Here is a 22,455-nt window from a genome sequence, read left to right as displayed (position 1 = left end):
CTTGGTGACTATTGTTTAGGAATTCTGCACTTATTTAGCTTCCTTCATAGTGGGCCCTGTTCTGATTTATTTATAAGTGTGTTTATTTCTGACAGGATGTTTTAAAATGATGGTGCAATTTGGGTGAATTTTATCTACAGAGTTATGTTCCTTTATTTGGCATTTCTGTATTTTAGCAAATATTTATCACTTAAAATAAAATGGTTTTAATGTCAGCTATTTTATTTTGGTTTTAGACTGACCTTCGCGAGTCTACTTATTACGGCTCACTAGCGTGATTATGTGTGTGGATGTTGTGTTTGCCCCTACCATTTTCCATATGCTCTGCCTCACCAACACTGCCATCCGGCGTGGTCCTTTCATAGTTGTCCTCTGGGAGTGGAAGGGCACCCAGTCTTGGCCCTGATGAACTCTTACTGCTTGGTGTTTCTGACTCCTCCAGCCCGCTGTCATAGCAACTCTGCAGTGACCCCTGATGTGGGTCCTGAGGCTGACTCACAACAGAAAACGTCACTCTACGAAATGGCTGCAAAAGAAAAGATTCTGAATGTCACTACGATGTAAGACTGTAAATGATCTTATTTTTAAAAATACATAAATTACATACATTAAGGTCTACTGGCAACTAATTCAATACAAAATGAATAGATATGTTGAAATTGCATTAGTTAACTATGTATTATCTAAGGCAATGTCTAGAGCTTAGATTTTATTATGGAAAAACTGGAAATTCCCTTTCAGTAACAGAGATTAAAAAAACAGTAATTTCACTAAAACATACATTTAAATCTGATATGTTAGTTCCACATATTCAACCTTTTTCTATTCTATAGTATTCACTTCAGATATGCTTTCCAGAAATGGACTCTAAAAAAACAAGGTTAGTGATTTGTGAAGGCAGTAAATATTGAACTAATCCATTGTAAGAAGACTCAATTTTTAAACACTTTGTCCATATGATACAAAGCTATAAAATCAAATGGGTTGGCAGTTGACTTAAACTATTCAAAGTACAGCTGACAAATAGGAATTTAGATGCAGTGCTAGGAAACAGAAATATGTTTATTACATCATTCCTATAAAAATATTGCCTACTGACCTTGAAATTGTAAGAGTCATATTGAAATAATAGATAAAAGTATCCCTAAATAGTGAGTAGGAAATAAACTATAAAGTTTAATTGTATGTTCTTAATATTACTGTTTGTGATTTGTTCAATAAAGTAAAATCATGTACAGCCTTTAATTTGTTTTTTAAAAATTTTATGAAACTTTATCCAATTGAACCCCACAATTTACTATGTTACTGACAATGGCTGGACTGAAGATTTATTATGGAAGGTATTTGCAGATTATCTTAGTTAACCACAAAATAAAATAAAATGAAATAAAATAAAATAAAATAAATTAGGCTCATTGAAGGAACAAACCAATGCCATGTATTGACAGTGCTACATAAGAATAATAATTTGGAAAAACATATAAAAATGTTCTGTAATGTCAGTCTGAGATTATTCTTGGCAATAGTTGCATCCATAAAGCTGCTGCATGAATTTGAAAATGTCAGAATTGTACATATTTTTAAACTTATAACTCAGACTGTTTCTTTTTACTACAAAGTATAAAATTAATGTTGCTAGAAAACAGTGAAAGGTTACACAACCTTTTTTGCACCTTTATAACTTGAATGTTGTGATAGAAATTACTAATCACGACCTGGACCAGTAGAATTTTAGAAATATTAAGGATTATATGCACATGGTAGGTTATTAATGGGAAAGCTAAGAAGAGTTATAACATCTTCCCCTAATTTATAAATTGGCTTTGCTAAAGACAAACACATGCTTCCATAAAATTTCCCTTTATTTTGTCATAGATGGAAGACTAGCTGAAAACACTGTGAATTATTGGTATTTTTAACCCAGTAGCTCGCAATTCACGTACTTATTTGAAGTGTACAATCTTTACAAAGTTTCCTTTTTATTCTAATTCAAAGTCAAAATCAGAATAGCTGAATCTTAATACAAAAGGAAAACATTTAGTTCATGTTCTCTTCTTTATAATGTTTCATTGAATTGGAACTGCAGTATTTATAAACAATTACAAATATTTTCAGTATACATAGTATGTATGTTATGGATTTAAATTTACTGACAATAAACTTTCTAGAAACATTATTCTTATTTCACTAATGATTCTCATATTTCTTTATGGTAATATAGTTGTGATATTTTACCCTGTATTTAAAAAAAAATAAAGAAATGTAAATACCTTGTATTTAAAAAAATAAAGAAATCAATTTGTACTCTCATTTTTACCTGTGTGTGAGTATTTTCTTTTCTCCCACCCCTTGTCCACCTACCCACCCCACCCACCCCACTTCTCACACCTGTGACTGTTCAATGTTTTTGGTCTCACTTTGGGAATGAGGCCGCTGACAGTCTCCTAAAACCACATTGTTCTACACACACAAAAAAATCAGTAAATACTTCTGGGCAATGAAATTTTAATGACAATGTTGAATTTAGCTAAGAATGCCAAGGGTCATGAAGACATATTATCATTTAAAGACATAGCAATGGGTTTAAAAACAAACACATACATAAAAAGAGAAAGGAGGGTCAACTGCTGTTCCTACTTCTATTTTAATGACTTTCAAATCTTTTAGAATATCTTCATTAACACAAAAAGAAAGCTCAAAATGAATACAGAAACACATAAGATATACCAATAAACTTAGAAACAGAAAATAAGAAATGATTAGAAATGGTGTTTCATTTTGATATAAAAGTAGAAAAAAAGGGACATTTGGGTGAAGTTTGGAATAATTTTGGAAAAATTTTGGAATCTGTGCTTAAATGTTTATTCCACAAAAAGTGGATAGGCTAGCAGAGAAACCGGTGATAGCTATGTTTATAATGAAAAATGTTAACAATAAAATAATGATTTTTCTGTAATGTACTATATAATGACTGCTATGAATCTACGCATTTTGTTTTCTTGATTTCCTACCCTATTTTGACTGTGGATATTTTAATCTCTATAAATTATTTTAGAAGTAAAAATGGCATAATTTTAAAATATTTATATCTATTTATATATTAGAAAATACTTAGATCCATCAATTCTTCCTTTCTTGTATAAAATGCTTTTTGCATTTAAAATAATATCTGAATTTATAAAAACATAACTCACAATAAATATTCAAAATAAAATGTATCATACAATGGATTATAATATATCACACCTATCATTTTTATTCACATTTTAAAATATTTTAATTGGAATGCTATAGTATGGTATCAGCATTATATCACTAGCTCTTCAAACTCATTTTGATAATTTTGAATAATAAATTTTTTGTGGCCAAGTATTTAAGTTGACACTGTGAACCAAATTAATACAGAAGTGAAAATTCTGAAAGAACTCCCATTGATGCAAGAGTTAAGATTTAATTTAAATAGTGTATCAGACATACAGAGTTAGATTAAATGAGAGAGAGACAGAGAGAGAAACAGCAAGAGAGAGAGGCAGACAATTGAGTCTTGAAAAGATAGTTCAGTTTTACAGCAAAGGTTATGACACCATATTCATATTATTTATATATTCCAGAAAGATTGACTAAAGCAGAAATGTAAAGCAGAGTGTCAACTCCTGACAGAGAGAATGAATTTGCATTATATATGTAACTGTCACTTTGTTAATTACTGATACTCTGAAGTAGAATAGCTTACGTGATAATTCTTCAACCTAGATGTGCCTTAGTATCACCCAGAGAACGTGTGAAAAAAACAAATGCCCATATCTGGTCCCAACTTAAACCCAATGAATCAGCATTCAGGGCGGGACTCAGAGATCGGAAGTTTTTAAAAATCCCCAGCTGATGAAGAGGCACAGAAAGGAATGAGAAACTTTATTGTCAGGAAGAACACAGGTAGAGGTTCAAAAAGCAATGTGCTCCAGGCAGTTAGCTGGTTCTTTAAGGGTATAAAATAGTTTCCAGGAAGAGTCAGTAGACTCCTGGTTCCATCTTGAGACTTAAAAGTATGGTCATAAAGACATTTAGTAAATTGCAGTGTCTGAACTTTGCATTTTTCTGTCTGGGGTGATAAACGATTTTGTGTCTTGTAAATGTAAATTGGTCTGTCTAATAGAAGAGAAAGCAAAAGAAAGCAAAAGAGCTTGAGGAAGAGTGACAATCTGCCAGCTCTTTGAAATTATGAAGACAAGCTACAGACTTGAATAAGTACTGCAAGATGGAGATCTTAAAGAAAATTATTCCAAAAACTGTGGATGAGATGTGTGAATGAATTAAAACAAGAGACTGAAAATCAAAGAATTTCTTTAGGTAAGTGAATTATCTAAATAAAAGGCCAATAATGAAGACATTTTCTGACAGTTCCTTACGAAAGAGGAGGAAGAAGAAATGTTGAAGGCAGAAGATTATGCTAGGAGGTAAAGTATAATGAAATATTTACCTAGTGAGAGGTAAGGCTGAGAGAAGGTAGTGGCAGTGACAATGGACAGCAAGGCCATTATGAAGAAAGCCCATGTAGCTGATTGGATTGAGTCATTAATTCACTAGACCTCCATTTATTTTTATGCCCATTATGTTCCAGGGTTTCGAGGGTGCTCCAACAATGATACTACACATTTAAGAAACTCAAACCCTTATCAGTATATAAAAGCACAAAAATATAATGTGATCAAGTTTCCAGCAAAATGGAGGCATAAACAACATGCTGTAACACTCAGGAATTTAGGGCAGGCACTGCAAAGGCAGTGGTTTGTTGGTTGAGATCTCTAAAACAAATTGGATAGATAATACATATTTGGGAGTTGATTATGGATTCCATACTCCATATTGCTAGAAGCAAACAATTTTAAAAAAAGGGTGAGGGCCAGGCTTAGTGGCTCACACCTGTAATCCCAGCGCTTTTGGGAGGCTGAAGTGGGCGGATCATGAGGTCAAGAGATTGAGACCATCCTGGCCAACATGGTGAAACCCCGTCTCTACCAAAACTACAAAAATTAACTGGACGTGGTGGTACGTGTCTATAATCCCAGCTACTTGGGAGGCTGAGGCAGGAGAATCGCTTGAACCCGGGAGGCAGAGGTTGCAGTGAGCCGAGATCGCGCCACCGCACTCTAGCCTGGTGACAGAGCGAGACTCCATCTCAAAAACAACAACAACAACAACAACAACAGAGGTGAGAATGAAAAGCAGGTCACTTTCAAAACTCAGAAGTCAAGGAAGCATAACATTTCCAGAAAGGCAATCCTATGTGATCAAAAGCATCAGAGACATCAAGAAGGATGCTGACTACAACATGCCCATTGGATTTATCCTTTAGAAGGCCACTGTGGCTATAGTATCTCTAAACTCTGGGGAACAATTGTAGGTTAGACCAAAAGAAGTAGAAGATTGGCTTGTCAATAAATGGAGAAATACAGAAAGTGGGAATGTACTACTACTCTTAAAAATATGAAAAAAGAGAGAAATAGGGTAGAAGTTAAAACAAAGATTTCTGTAAAATGTTTGATTTATTGATCTACATTTGTGTGTTTCTTCATTGGCACTGAAGAAGGTTTGCTTTAAAATAAATATTTGGAGATATAAGCAAAAAGGGGTGCTCAACAAGATAAGGTGGGAGCAGAATGAAAGAGAGCAAAGAAGACAAGCTAGCTAGAATTAAGAGAGAAATAAAATCAAAATAATTACAAAAACAGTAAAATATTTTGAGGAATTTTATTAATGGGGTATGTGTGTGTATGTGTGTTTAATGGGAAATAAACAGTACACAAAAAATAACAGAACAAGAAAAGAATTTTATTCCAAGAAACCTTATGTGACCTTGAGGACAAGTTAGCTTGATTTTTGGTTGTTCTGACTTAGGCTCAGGGTATGTACAATGGAGACAATAGTAACTGCCCCTTGCTAACTTAAATTCTCTCAAAATTAATGAGATAGTTTATAAAAAGAGCCTTAAGCTCCCTCAAAGACATATACTATAAAAGGTAGTATACCTCAGGCCACAGCTATATAACTAGAGTTATCGCCCATTGTTTTGATGCTTTTTTAAGAAGAAAATATAGAGCTGGCCAAGTAAAGCTTCTAAATAGAATTTCTAAAATCCACACAAAATTTCAAACCTAATTATCCTATTAAAGTGTTAAAATTTTATTTTTCTAAATGCAAATTATTTGTAATGCAAATATGTACATACAATAATACTCAACATTTTTAAAAGCTATTTGAATCTAATCATTCATTAAGCATGAATATTTCTCTATTCAGTTATTTTGGAATGGTATTTATCAACTATTTTTGTTTCCATTATGACATACTAGAGACTAGAGACTTTCACTTAAGGACATACCCTCCTATAGGTACCACTCAGGCATTTTACAGTTTGTTACAAATATATTCAAAGGTAAAATCCAGATAATGTACAATTCCTGGAGCATTGTACGTACCATTATTCTCCCTCTAAGCCTCCAGCTGATGAAAATGCGTTAGAGCTGACACTGTTTTAAACTACCATATACTTATAACCAACATTGTTCACTCCTTATTTAATTTTATTCACTTTATTTTCTGGAAATCTAGAGGCCACACGAGTAGGCAAAAGTGTTAAGGGAGAGGTCCTCTATCTGCCATGCTTGCTCTTCTGCTGTCGGGAGGCCTGAACATGGTGGCCTTTTCATATTCTCCCCTCTGCCCTAAAATGTGGGTGAGACTGGAGGAAGGGGTGTGCGATTACAGTGATCATTTCTGAATGAAACTAATCTCAGAGACTTAAAAGGACAAACATAGCAAATTAGGATTTATTAAATTGACTGCTGTGGGGTGTACTATGTCACATATCCAGTAAATGCATTTGTATTGGATAGTTTTGTTTTCTGAAAAATATAAACAGATGCTAAAATGGGCATATTGAAACTGGGATCAAGAGAAAGACTGCCTGCTTAGATAAAGAGAAGAATTAGAATCCATCGAGATTACAGAAAGAAGGCTTCTGTTCTAATGACATCATTGCAAAGGATAAGGCACTCATGAAGGGAAAATGAGGTGAGCATTTGATTCTTTATTCTCTTTCGTAAAATTGCATCTCTATGATTGATAACATAAAGCACCTAACAGTCACCCTAAATGTAGGCAATTGACAGATTTAGAGATGACGTGAAAAGCTCTCAAAAACTGTAACTTTTTTTCAAAAAATAAACTAGCAGCCAAATTCTATCCCACTCTCCACACAGAGAGTTCAAGGAAAGTTCAGTCCACACATTTCAAATTCACTAGAAGACTGAAACAATTTTCAAAAAAGTCCATATTTTTAAATCTCTAGAAAGTAGAAGTCAAAATTGTACTATAATAACTTCTTTATTTTTTATTTTGTTTTGTGACTTCATTTTTATTATTTTTTTTAATTTTAGAGAACCATATAACCACCCTCCCTTTTTGAAAGTACTGATGTGAATCATTAAAAAGTCAGGAAACAACAGGTGCTGGAGAGGATGTGGAGAAATAGGAACACTTTTACACTGTTGGTGGGACTGTAAACTAGTTCAACCATTGTGGAAGTCAGTGTGGCAATTCCTCAGGGATCTAGAACTAGAAATACTATTTGATCCAGCGATCCCATTACTGGGTATATACCCAAAGGACTATAAATCATGCTGCTATAAAGACACATGCACATGGATGTTTATTGCGGCATTATTCACAATAGCAAAGACTTGGAACCAACCTAAATGTCCAACAATGATAGACTGGATTAAGAAAATGTGGCACATATACACCATGGAATACTATGCAGCCATAAAAAATGATGAGTTCATGTCCTTTGTAGGGACATGGATGAAATTGGAAATCATCATTCTCAGTAAACTATCGCAAGAACAAAAAACCAAACACTGCATATTCTCACTCATAGGTGGGAATTGAGCAATGAGAACACGTGGACACAGGAAGGGGAACATCACACTCTGGGGATTGTTGTGGGGTGGAGGGAGGGGGGAGGGATAGCATTGGGAGATATTCCTAAGGCTAGATGACGAGTTAGTGGGTGCAGCCCACCAGCATGGCACATGTATACATATGTAACTAACCTGCACATTGTGCACATGTACCCTAAAACCTAAAGTATAATAATAATAATAAATAAATAAATAAACAAATAAATAAAAAAGAAAGTACTGATGTGATGTAGTAACATTTACTACTTATAATCTGCACATTTGAGGAAGTTAATTTTGAAATTCACACTATTATTAATTTTATTAATATTATATTATTAATGTATTCTGCTTTCAGAATACAATGATTGCAAAATATGTGTAACATTCACAGGTGTTACCTATTTGGAAAAATATTTGTCCAAAAGTTCATGTATAGTTGCCAAGAACAGCAATAGAGACCAGAAGAATATTAACAAATATATATATAATAATAATATTAAAAACTTTATTTTTATCCATCCTGGTTAGATTAATTAGAAAGTAACCATCACATCATAAAAGCAAATATTATGTCCTACAATCAGACATATTAAAAATATGTGCCTTTCATCTACTAAGCAAGATTTTCTAAGTTACAACCTGTACACAATAGTTAAAATAAAACAGAAAATACAGCACAAGGCTAAGAGTGCAGATGCTCTCCCCTTGGAGTCCATTTTTTATAACCTAGTGACACTACCTTTATGGGGATTTTATTGGCAAAAGGATAGGACCCTAAGGATGCCATCTATTGGAAAGAACCTCAGGTTAAATCTCTTTCCTTATTGAATACTGCTCTTTGTCTTACAGACAACTTTATTGGGAACTTTAAATCTGCACCTTCCTTTTTAGCTTCAGTAGTTTCTCCATAAATCGTCTCCTTATCTGGAACTCACATACAGCTGTCTCAGTCACATCAATTATTTCTGAATGGGCTGAAAAGGCTTTTTTATTTTTTCCAATTCACTTAGTTATGTCCATCAAACAGACTTCTAATGACTCTCTTTGTCAGTCATAAAGCACTGAAACAGTCATGGAGCAGAACATTGCAGTATTATAAGGAGTGCTGCATTTCATTTTTAAAGAAGGGCTAAGGCTGTGAGATGTTTCCTTGCAAATGAACAGGCACTGATTAATCTGCAAACAGTCTCAACCAGTGTCAGTGGCTATTGAACAAACATATTTAGGATTCCATAGTGCATTAGTTGGACTATATCTGGCAGAATTCTGAAACAAACTTTAATCAGGCCTTTAAACTTTTTAGGGGTGTTTTGCTGACATTTCAAGATGCCTCCATACTTCAAACTGCCTTTCTTTCTTTCAATTCAATAGCAGATGAAAGAATATTAACAAGAAACATGTTGAGACATTTGGATTAGTTAATTAAAACTCTCATTTGGGGCAGAAGTTAAATAACTATATTTCCTTTGACTTGCATGCAATTACATATTTGACATTATTGTTTATATTTGTACTTTAGAAATTATGAGTGTAGGCGCTTATTATAATTCTTAGTCTAGTAGATTACAAACTATTTAATTATTGCAACAAAACGATGATGTTAATATTTAAAAAAAAAAAAAAGCAGCTACTCTGTGCCAAGAAAATGCTATTCATTTCATTCATGTTGTCACTTTTCATGCCATCCCTATGTGGATCAGATTAATATTCTGATTTTGCAAATGAGAAGAAAATAATGAATTTCAATATTCAGACTAATGCAAGAACTACTCTAGCCTAAAAGTGCAAGTCGGCTTCTCGGGTTTTTTCTACCACTAATGAAAAATGTCAGGAAACAGAAGAGCCAAAGCCTAAAACTCTTAGTTAATGTAGGCAATTGTTTTTCTAAAAACTTCTAAAAATGATATTATATTCTAAAACACAAATTGTGGGTCCTCTATATTGTTGACACAATCATTCAGTTTCGGTTTTGCTCTTTATTGCTGGGTTATTTTAAACCTAGTCAAGGTTCTGGCAAACTTTTTCTGTAATATGCCACAAAGTAAATATTTTAGGCTTTGTGGGCCATAGGTCTCTGCTACAGCTACTCAACTCTGCCAACGGAGTGTAAAAACAGCCACAGAACATCTGTAAATAAATGGACATGGCTATGTTCTAGTAGTTCTTTTTTTTGGGGGGGGGGATTTTTTTTTTTTTTAATATACCTTAAGTTCTGGGATACATGTGTAGAATGTGCAGGTTTGTTACATAGGTATACAGATGCCCTGGTGGTTCGCTGCACCCATCAACCCATCATCTACATTAGGTATTTCTCCTAATGCTATCCCTCCTCTTGCCCCCCCAACCTCCAAAAGGCCCCGGTAGGTGACGTTCCCCTCCCTGTGCCCATGTGTTTTCATTGTTCAGCTCCCACTTATGAGTGAGAACATGTGGTGTTTCGCTTTCTGTTCCTGTGTTAGTTTGCTGACAAGGATGGTTTCCAACTTCTTCCATGTCCATGCAAACAACATGAACTCATTCTTTTTTATGGCTGCATAGTATTCCATGGTGTATATGTGCGACATTTTCTTTCTCCAGTCTAATATTGATGGGCATTTGGGTTGGTTCCAAGTCTTCGCTGTTGTGAATAGTGTTGCAATAAACATACGTGTGCATGTGTCTTTATTGTAGCATGATTTATAATCCTTTAGGTATATACCCAGTCATGAGATTGCTGGGTCAAATGGTATTTCTAGTTCTAGATCCTTGAGGAATCACCACCTGTCTTCCAGAATGGTTGAACTAATTTATCGTCCCCAAAACAGTGTAAAGGCGTTCCCATTTCTCCACATCCTCTCCAGCATCTGTTGTTTCCTGACTTTTTAATGATCACCATTCTAACTGGTATGAGAGGGTATCTCATTGTGGTTTTGATTTGAATTTCTCAGATGACCAGTGATGACGGGCTTTTTTTCATATGTTTGTTGGATGCTTAAAAATGTCTTCTTTTGGCTGTCCATATCCTTTGCCCACTTTTTGACGGGGTTGCATTTTCTTGTAAATTTGTTAAGTTTCTTCTCCCATTCTGTAGGTTGCCTGTTCACTCTGATGGTAGTTTCTGGATATTAGCCCTCTGTCAGATGGATAGAATGCAAAAATTTTCTCCCATTCTGTAGTTTGCCTGTTCACTCTGATAGATTCTTTTGCTGTGCAGAAGCTCTTTAATTAGATTCCATTTGTCAATTTTGGCTTTTGTTGCAATTGCTTTTGGTGTTTTAGTCATGAAGTCTTTGCCCATGCCTATGTCCTGAATGGTATTGCCTAGGTTTTCTTCTAGGGTTTTTATGGTTTTAGGTCTTTCATATAAATCTTTAATCCATCTTGAGTTAATTTTTGTATAAGATGTAAGGAAGGGGTCCAGTTTCAGTTTTCTGCATATGGCTAGCCAGTTTTCCCAACACCATTTATTAAACAGGGAATCCTTTCCCCATTGCTTGTTTTTGTCAGGCTTGCCAAAGATCAGATGGTTGTAGATGTGTGGTGTTATTTCTGAGTCCTCCATTCTGTTCCATTGGTCTACATATTTGTTTTGGTACCAGTATCACGAGGTTTTGGTTACTGTAGCCTTGTACTATAGTTTGAAGTCAAGTAGCGCGATGCCTCCATCTTTGTTCTTTTGGCTTAGGATTTTCTTGGCTATATGGGCTCTTTTTTGGTTCCGAATGAAATTTAAAGTATTTTTTTCTAATTCTGTGAAGAAAGTCAATGGTAGCTTGATGGGAATAGCATTGAATCTACAAATTACTTTGGTCAGTATGGCCATGTTCACGATATTGATTCATCCTGCCCATGAGCATGGAATGTTTTCCATCTGTTTGTGTCCTCTCTTATTTCCTTGAGCAGTGGTTTGTAGTTCTCCTTGAAGAGGTCCTTCACATCCTTTGTAAGTTGTATTCCTAAGTATTTTATTCTCTTTGTAGCAATTGTGAATGGGAGTTTGCTCATGATTTGGCTGTTTGTCTATTACTGGTGTAAAGGAATGCTTGTGATTTTTGCACATTGATTTTGTATCCTGAGACTTTGCTGAAGTTGCTTAATAGCTTAAAGAGTTTTTGGGCTGAGAAGATGGGTTTTCTAAATATACAATCATGTCATCTGCAAACAGAGATAATTTGACTTCCTCTCTTTCTATTTGAATACGATTTATTTCTTTCTCTTGCCTGATTGCCCTGGCCAGAACTTCAGATGCTAAGTTGAATAGGAATGGTGAGAGAGGGCATCCTTGTCTTGTGCCGTTTTTCAAATGGAATGCTTCCAGCTTTGGCCCATTCAGTATGATATTGGCTGTAGTTTTGTCATACTTAGTTCTTTTTATTTTGAGATATGTTCCATCAATAGCTAGTTTATTGAGTGTTTTTAGCATGAAGGGGTGTTGAATTTTATCTAAGGTCTTTTTTGCATCTATTGAGATAATCATGTCGTTTTTGTCATTGGTTCTGTTTATTTGATGGACTATGTTTATTGATTTGCATATGTTGAACCAGCCTTGCATCCCAGGGATGAAGCTGACTTGATTGTGGTAGATAAGCTTTTTGATATGCTACTGGATTTGCTTTGCCAGTATTTTATCGAGGATTTTGACACGGATGTTCATCAGGGATATTGGCCTGAAATTTTCTTTTTTCTATGTCTCTGCCAGCTTTTGGTATCAGGATGATGCTGGCCTCATAAAATGAGTTAGGGAGGAGGCCCTCTTTTTCTATTGTTTGGAATAGTTTCAGAAGAAATGGTACCAGCTCCTCTTTGTACCTCTGGTAGAATTTGGCTGTGAATCCTTCTGGTCCTGGGCATTTTTCGGTTGGTAGGCTATTAATTACAGCCTCAATTACAGAACTTGTTATTGGTCTATTCAGGGATTCAACTTCTTCCTGGTTTAGTCTTGGGAGGGCGTATGTGTCCAGAAATTTACCTGTTTCTTCTAGATTTTCTAGTTGATTTAATCTTTGTTGTGTGACATTCTGAGAGACAAAAATACTGTAAACTCCTCATTCCCACATTTTTCCACCTTATGGCCAATTATACTAAAGGATGTTATCCTAATTTCTTATCTCTGTACAGTCTCTAATTAATCTATATTGCCTTAGCATTGGGCATTTGTGCTTTCACTTTTTTCTTCATTGCAATTTTTAATCAATGTACTCCATAGGGGACTCTTTAATTAGGAAGCCCATTTCTTTTTTCTCTTTTCTTCTTTTTTTTTTTTTTAATTATACTTTAAGTTCTAGGGTACATGTGCACAATGTGCAGGTTTGTTATATAGGCACACATGTGCCATGCTGGTTTGCTGCACCCATCAACTCGTAATTTAGGTATTTCTCCTAATGCTATCCCTCCCCTAGCCCCTCACCCCGCAACCGGCCCTGGTATGTGGTGTTCCCTGCCCTGTGTCCACGTGTTCTAATTGTTTAACTCCCACCTACAAGTGAGAACATGCGGTGTTTGGTTTTCTGTCCTCGTAATAGTTTGCTTAGAATGATGGTTTCCAGCTTCATCCATGTCCCTGCAAAGGACATGAACTCATTCTTTTTATGGCTGCATAGTATTCCATGGTGTATATGTGCCACATTTTCTTAATCTAGTTTATCATTGCTGGACATTTGGATTGGTTTCAAGTCTTTGCTATTGTGAGTAGTGCCACAATAAACATACGTGTGCATGTGTCTTTATAGTAGCATGATTTATAGTGCTTTGGGTATATGCCCAGTAATGGGATTGCTGGGTCAAATGGTAATTCTAGTTCTAGATCCTTGAGGAATCGCCACACTGTCTTCCACAGTGGTTGAACTAATTTACACCCCCACCAACAGTGTAAAAGCATTCCTATTTCTCTACATCCTCTCCAGCATCTGTTGTTTCCTGACTTTTTAATGATCACCATTCTAACAGGTGTGAGATGGTATCTCATTGTGGTTTTAATTTGCATTTCTCTGATGACCAGTGATGATAAGCATTTTTGCATATGACATTGGCTGAGTAAATGTCTTCTTTTGAGAAGTGTCTGTTCATATTCTTTGCCCACTTTTTGATGGGGTTTTTTTTTCTTGTAAATTTGTTTAAGTTCTTTGTAGAATCTGGATATTAGCCCTTTGTCGATGGGCAGATTGCAAAAATTTTCTCCCATTCTGTAGGTTGCCTGTTCACTCTGATGGTAGTTTCTTTTACTCTGCAGAAGCTCTTTAGTTAATCAGATCCCATTTGTCTATTTTAGCTTTTGTTGCCAAGGAACCCCATTTCTTTAACTCCCCTGCTGGAGGTCTCCATAGCCCAGTGTTCTTCATTTTCATACACAGTTGCTGAGAAGTCCATAGACAGGTCATCAGCTTGAATCTCGGTTTAATAGTATTTTTCCTTGCATCTGGATCTTCAACAATGCACATTTTAAAAATTATTGCTGGGACCATAATCTGCTTTATTTTATTTTAGAGACTGAGTCTCACTCTGTCACCCAGGCTAGAGTGCAGTGGCATGATCTTGGGTCACTGCAACCTCCACCTCCTAGGTTCAAAGGATTCTCCTGCCTCAGCCTCCCAAGTAGCTGGGATTACAGGCACCCGCCACCATGCCCAGCTAATTTTTGTATTTTTAGTAGGTACAGGGTTTCACCATGTTGGCCAACCTGGTCTCAAATTCCTGACCTCAGGTGATCCTCCTGCCTCGGCCTCCCTAACTGCTGGGATTACAGGTGTGAGCCACGGTGCCCAGTCCATAATCTACTTATTTTTAATTCCTTGAAATGCAATATTCAAGATGCTATGTAACAGCACTTTTCTAATATATCAAATTACTGGAAAGTGTAGCTGCTATTGAACCAAATATATCTCATTGTTTCAACATTTATAGTTCTTCAGTTGTATTAAAATCTTTACACATTATTGTGGACTTTTCAACTATACTGTATAGCCTTTATAGACAGCATTTATCCATTATAGCTGTGTTTCAATGACAGTATCTTAAAAATTGTTTTTACCAATTGCTACATATTAACATGTTTTGATATGTCTTGTTCTTTTTGGAAATAACTGAATTAGGGGTTTGGGGGACTTGGATTCAAATAGTGGTTTTGATATTGTGTGAAATATGAGACAATACCTAATCCTTCAGCATTAATACCTTCAACTTTAAAATGAGGGAATTTTAATAGGTGATATTTACTATTCTTTCCAGTTGCTTAATTCTCTTAAACCATATGACTTTGAAACTGTAAGAGTATATGGGTTGGATCAGTGACTAAATGATTGAAATCAATGATTTAGGAGTAGACTTTGTTCACTTATTGAGAAATTCCTTAGTATACTGCCTGGCTTTGAAAATGTTAATGTATCTTGGAATATCACAAAATATGCATAATAATCAAACATCTTAACTAATTAACTTAACGGAAAGCTACAGAAATGGCAAGGTTTCCTTAAGCTTAACATCTTTGTGGAAAAGCAAAGACATTTCCAAAGATCAGTTCCTTGGAATATGTTTGTCGAAATCTTCCCTACCTCTGAAACCACCTCTTCTGTGATTTCTTCTTAGCCTCAGCCTCAAAAAATATTGCATTCCTACTGTGTGTAAAAGGCTGCGAGATCTCATTTATCTAAAATGTATAATTCTAATAGCAGAGGATAGCAAGGCTGGTGTAAAATAGAACAGAGAAAGCATGCTGGACTACAGCTGGATTTCACCTTCCAATTTATTTGAGTCAAGCCCTTGTAAGTCTCTATGATTACGCCCGCAGAAAGACAGAAAGACAGAGGGAGTCCTAGTCAGGAAAAGAGATATTGACAAGCAACTAATGTGAAAAATACTATCTTCACAATGACATGCAATCCAACAGAGACTTATTAAGCACTTGCTTCGTGCCTACCACTGTGCTGAAAAATCTGCATGCCGCAAATTCAGGCATTAAACCCAGTTGGGCAAAGTGTGGATTAATCGTACAAAAGCATTCACAGAATACAAGCAAAGGTTTCTTTTATTTTTATGGTTTTTATTTTTTTCATTTTCTCATTGTGATAATCATCAAAAGCTCAGTTCACATGCTGCTCTGTTGCTTTGCATGACTACCCTATAGACCCATGGAGTTCCAGACACAGCTGAATGAGGTCGATAAACCTACATGGTAAATTACACAGTTGGAGTTAGTCTGCAGCAGTTCAAAGGAGCAATGCTGAAGAGCCAAGTGGAACTCCAGTAGTATGTAAAACACTAAAAATGAACAAATAAACGAAGACAAAAAACCAACTTTAAAAAGCTACTTCCTAAAATACACAGAAGCACAGATAAGGGCGTGCATCATGAGCATTGGAATCAATTGTCCCAAAATGAAATGAATGAAAATGAAACGTGCATGTTAAGACCCACTCAAACAGATGCTCCATTTTCTTTTTCTTTTTTTATTTTTTCTATCTTAGACATTTCACATAAACTGCACCTGGTGAAATCTGTTTAGGAAACTACATACATTTAAAATCCTTGGGTTTTCATATTCTGTGGAATGAAGGTTTGTGTCCTTAAATAGCTTTCCCTGGTCTAGATGAATTAAAATGTCTCACAGGAATCAAGACAGACAAATGCAGTCAGTTTCTGAAGTGTTAGTTAAGCATTAAATTATTAAGCTGAACTGAAACCTAACTTTGGCACCCAAACCTTTTACTACATAGGTGAACTTATTTCCTCTGCCACTCCCATCACTCACTTGTTTTAACTTCCTTATCTGCACTTTGTTAGAAAGAAAGGCTACCAGTGACCATAAGGAAAAATACATTCAACAATGAGCATATGTTAATTTTTATTCCTTAGTACAAGTCAGATGACTGCAGGAAAATAATTGAAGGTGGGTGTGCTAAGTAGAAAAATAGACCCCCAACAAGGTCCAAGTCCTAATGAATGGAAGCGGAGACACGTTTCACATGCAAAGGGGAATTAAGGTTGCAGGCGAAATTCAGCTTGTTAATCAACTGACCTTAAAACGGGTAAATTGTCTATTGATTCATCTGGGTGGGCCCATTATCATCACAAAGTTTCTTAAAAGGAGATGGGGGAGACAGAAAAGAAGATCGGGGATGCACTGTGAGGATTCTATTCACCTTGGGTAGTTTTGAAGAGGGAGGGAGCGGGCTGCATGCCAAGAACTGTGAAAGGCAAGAGAGCCTCCATAACAAACATTGATTTGCCAGCCCCTTGATTTTAGTCTAGTGAGGCCGATTTTGCATTTCTGACATCAAGAAATATAAGGTAACAAATGTGCATTGTTTTAAGCCATATGCTCCTGGTAGTTTCTTACAAAGCAATAGAAAACTTATATAGTAGATTGTAGAGCCTGGTTATGGTGGGGAGTAGATGAAAGTGACAGAGTTGGGCTTGGGTTTCATACTTATGAAAGAGGCTATAGTCATCATTCAAATTTAAATGGGTGTTCCCTGTTGGGTTCATCTGTAGGGCACTGCAAATCACATGTCATTCTAACAATTACACTTATTTTATAAAACACTCAATATATTGTGTTGTATATTTTGTGTTTAAAAATGTTAGCTTAGTAAGTGTAAAATCATCAAAATAGTCTTTATAGTCTTACTTTTACCTGTAGTATCCTTTTAATACAATAAAAACACCAAAAACAAAAACAAAAAGTGAAGTAGGCTAGGTCTCTGGAATCCCCTTGTAAGGCATAAACACTGGAAATTTACATTTTGGTTCTCTCTTTTCAGATAACTAATACTGCATTTAGGGAAATTCATGGAGTTTCAAGTCAGGAATCCAGAACTTCTTCTGTGACATCAACTATAAATTTAGCAATCTTTGGCCACTCACTTAATTTCTGAGCCATAATTCATCTTTTGAAAATATAAAGGATAATCTTTCAATTTTAAAGATGCAATGAAGATCTGATGAGATCTTTATAAGTTAAACAGATTTACACTGTAGAGTGCTCTATAAATGACTGAATTAAGCCCAGAATTGTGTCCACAGGCTGAAGATTTTAGGGAGCTGTTATATACACTAAGAAGAAAAACAAATCCAGGAACTTGAAAGAAATGAGTTTTTTTCCACACTTGTAAGAATAAAAAATAACTGATAATAAATGTCTTTATTTTCGGGATTGGCCTAATTTTCACTGGAGAGAGTTATTGAATCCTGATTGGAGCCTAATTGGAGTTACCATCTCTATAGCTATTGTCTTTTGCTTCCTTCCTTCTTTCTTGTTTCTGTTTTATACTTGAGTTAAAAAAAAATTAAGAGGATGAGTTATTTATATAAAAACTTAAGCTTTTCAGAAGAAATGAGAAAAATAAATTCACTAAATAATATTAAGTTATGATATTTTCATGATTCTTTAGGAAAATGAGAATATTCACAACCTGGCCATAACCCAGGGTCACAGAAGTCATTCTTATTCAGAAGGGCAAAGTTGTCAGATGCACTGTTGGCCATCCACAGTTTAATTTTAAAGCACAATTTGATAATATAACCTAAATTTTCCAGTGTTCTCCATGTATTATCCAATAGTAAATGCCACAAGAGCAACTTATTTCATTTATCCTTGTCTTGAGAAAAATGGTTTGAATTCTTAAGCTTATAGAAAAGGGATATTTTTAAACAAGTGGGCAAAACAAACCTATGAGGCAATAGTAGAACAATCATATTTTATTACTGCTACTACTTGGCCTTCTAAGCCTGTTTACATTTCATATTTGAAGACTTGGTGAGCCATATCTAAAATAAAACGGTTTTATTCCTTATTTTTTAAAGCTTTTTTCCTTATGACTTTTTCAAGTCTCCTTGTTTTCCACAAAAGTTTATAGATATGGGCATTCTCTACACATTACTTCACTAATATCTTAATTTTCACTTCAGAAGCACTAAAATGATAACACTTTGGCACCCATAATCTGTTAAATTTATTATAGCCTATTAAAACGTTTGATTCACCAGTGTTTCTGCACCTTGGATCTCATTATATGCATCCCACGTATTAAGAAATAGCATTAATAATAAAGCATGTAATTAAGCTAACTCATTCTGGGGGAAGGAACAAGAGAGTGTCGGCATTTTTAAAAATGTTTAGCTTCAGTTTTTTTTAAATGACAACTGCTTACGTTGGCAGATCATGAATTAACTAGGGATGACATTTATTACCTGCACTCAGTTTGACAAAGAAGCCTGAAGTAAAAAACACAGAGATACAGGGCTGGACCACAGACTTACATACTGCAACAACTGACCAATAGAAAGATCATCCTTTCCAGTGGATAATGATTAACTGGTAGCAGACATTTCCCAGAACACAATGAAAGAAGAAAGGCAAAGCCTTCTTGGTAATTGAGTTGATAAAGTGTTTGTACTTAAAATGCATAGTGACATTCCCTAATACTCATCGTTTGTCACAATAGTACTATGGGTAATTACTCGTGTTATTCTGCATTTTATAGAGAAGAAAACCAATGCCCACGGAGGAAACTTGCCCACAGTTACATAGTTGCTAACTGATCCACAGGTCGGTTCTTATTCATCAGGCAATGTCATGGTGTTGACTGAACCTAAAGAAGTTGATAAACAGGCACTGAGACTTCTGAATATATTGATAAGAGCACTGATATAACTAAACCACATTCCAGCACAGCCCAGCTTATTTAAAAGTAGAGGTCGGTAGAACAGTCCTCAGGAGAACGAAGTCAATTATTCTAGCCACATCTGTCTGATAAGAGTTTTTCATGAGTTCCTTGGGCTGAAAAATCAGACATCTAATTTGAACTCCACCAGACATTATCTGCAGTTGGTTACATTTAAGCCAATTGTAAGGGAAAAGGTATGTAGTTCACCTTCCATCATGTGGGTTGGAGTCATTTTCTTACAGCCCAGTAAATTCCGTGCCTTGTTTTACACAAGTCAGCTGTTCTCCACTCTGGCTGCACATTTGAATTACCTGGGAAACTTAAAAAAATATTGATGTCTGAACCACATCCTAACATTATTTTTGGATACAGCTCAGTATCTATGTCAGCAAGGTTGAAAAATCTACTCTGGCCCTAAAATAAAATGGGAAATCATCCTAATTTTAATCTGCCTTGGCTGCTAGGGATGTCAGGACTCCATCACCATATGATTTATAAACTAAGTAGGATTGGTATATATACTTATTCCTCTCTCTGTGTAGTTTTTCTGTTTTACTTTACTATTTCTATGTTAATAGTCTTAATATAAATGTGACTTATTGTAAAATACCTCAAATCTTTTCGGAAGCTGGTAGCCTTCATTTTGAAAATGATTATAGAAAAACTTAAATTAGTATTTCTTCTCATTCACTTTATTTACTCTGTGAAATGGCTGGGTGTTGTTTTTTAAAGCTATCGTACATTCTAGTAAAAGTAATTTGTAATTGGAGTCAATCATATTTGGGAGTTTGTTCAGAAACAGGATGAGTAATAGAGTTTTATTTATTAGATACTACATAAACAATGAAGATGACATCAAAAACCAGAAAATTCATCTTCATAGAGTTATCTAACACTTGTCATAAGACATGAAACACATATGTTGCCCCTCAATTAGCAATTAGTCTTGTAAGACTGGTGCTAGCCCTATTTTTTATCATCATATTGCAAATGTAGAGTGCCATTCCTGACTTTATTTCCATGTGATCAAATGCTAGTTCCTTCTTTAAGCCCAGGAACTCCCCATATATAATGCCATCACTAGACAGCACTATGAAGCATTTCTATATCTATGTCTTTACCATCTCTTCTGCATTTTAGCATTTTTTATGTCTATGTTTTACTCAAGTCATTCTACTGACATACTGCATCAGAACCATCTAGGACAAATTACCCTTTCTCTGTCCTGGGACTTCCATGCACTGATTTGTAAATACCCATGGTGATGATAACAAGAGTATTGATGTATTACCTTTTAGATGATGTGTTGCTCCTGTGCCTTAGCCCAACTAAAATCCCTGGTGCTTTAAGAAAATCTTTCATAAGTAGTATACATTTCAATAATATAAATTTTATCTCAAAGTTGAGAGATATTTGAGGAAGACTGAGGGAGGAGATTGAACTCCTTAAATCACAAGAACTCTACCTATTCTTCCTTCAACTGGAAATAGCACCAGATTTGGAGCTGATAATTGAACTTTCCCATTTCAACAGCAATTTAAAAAAATGTATTGGTTCTATTCTTTGCTCACACCATATGTTTTTGTGTTCTAGCTTTACCATTCATTTGCTCTATGATATAAGACAACCCCTCTAAACGTCAGTTTCCTAATCTCTAATATGGGGGGAAAATGGGAATACTTACATCACAGTATAGCAAAAAGATTTAAGTTAGACAACCCAGTAAATCCCAATCTTTGTGTGTCTGGTGATCACTTGGGAAACTGTTCAATACTCAGAAGTCCTGTAGCCCCACATCAGACGATATGGTTTTAGGAAAACAAACAGATGATCGTGATGCACACCAAGTTTTGAGAATCACCGATATAAACTATATAAAATATGGACCACATTATTTGTTTTATTATTATTATTGTTATTATCAACATCATCATTTTTATGACTGCTATTGAGATGTTGCTTATAGCAGGTGATAAAGTGGGAGTCAGGTACACCCCTTATCAAGAAGTTTAGTTATGGCAAGACCCAATGCATAGGATTGCAGCCATTCCCAGCCCACCTCACCCCCACCCCACAAACACACATACGTGGTTAAGAATTGATAAAAGATGAAAAAAAAGTAGTGTCATAGTCAAGTGGTTCCTATTCTATAAGGATAGTGAGGAAAATTAAGAAGATTGATTTCAAAAGATGGAGTCAACAGTAAACGGAAACCCAAAAGCATCTCTTCGAGATTATCAGATGACTCAGCCTAGTTCTGGCAGATAGGCTACTGCTTCCTATTGGCTGACAGGCTTAAATGAAACCAGCAGCAGATGATATAGTATATTTAACCTCGTATAGGGCAGGCTCAGATAAGATTAGCCTTACAGGAGGGAGCTACAGGTAGTAGCACAGCTTTAAGGAGCTGGGACCTATAGATAGGAAATTAGACAAGTGATGATTATTAAACAAGAATATAACAAAAATTTCCAGATACACAAAACATTCATGTCAGGGAAGTCAAATAAGGGCAATTTTATCCTTCAAAACCTGGAATACAGCAATACCTTAAGAGCCTCTCATTCATAAAGTGAACTTTGGTATATTCAATGTGAGTGGGATAGGAATATTTTAGAATTTGCATTGTTCTGGACAGTCATTCTCAAAATCTGTAGTGTAAAAAAACCCTGCGGCAGTGACTTTCAATTTTTTTTAATCACAACCAACAGTAAGAAATCAATTTTGCATTCCTATCCTGTAAACACACACATGAAAGGAAAACTTCATGAAACAACATTTTCCATTACGTCATAAAGTTCAGTTACTTTTTTTTTCCATATTCCATATTCCATTCCTTTCCATTCCATTCTTGT

At 35.3% G+C, this 22,455-nt stretch overlaps 1 protein-coding gene across 4 annotated transcripts in view; it reads right to left on the bottom strand.

Annotated features, from left to right (window-relative positions):
• PCDH7 (protocadherin 7) overlaps positions 1-22,455 on the bottom strand; it is a 423,894-nt gene that overhangs the window by 225,739 nt on the left and 175,700 nt on the right. For 2 of the 4 annotated variants that reach the window (XM_054485432.2, XM_054485437.2), the window contains exon 2: positions 310-526. In XM_054485432.2, coding sequence (XP_054341407.1) covers positions 310-526 — 217 coding nt within the window. The remainder of the gene's footprint in view (positions 1-309; positions 527-22,455) is intronic. The other 2 variants (XM_054485433.2, XM_063663592.1) reach the window with 1 other exon arrangement.

The sequence above is a fragment of the Pongo pygmaeus genome, chromosome 3 (assembly GCF_028885625.2).
Source record: "Pongo pygmaeus isolate AG05252 chromosome 3, NHGRI_mPonPyg2-v2.0_pri, whole genome shotgun sequence".
Lineage (NCBI taxonomy): Eukaryota > Metazoa > Chordata > Mammalia > Primates > Hominidae > Pongo > Pongo pygmaeus.
Note: the sequence above shows the minus strand (reverse complement) of the source record. Positions and strands in the feature narration are given on the sequence as shown.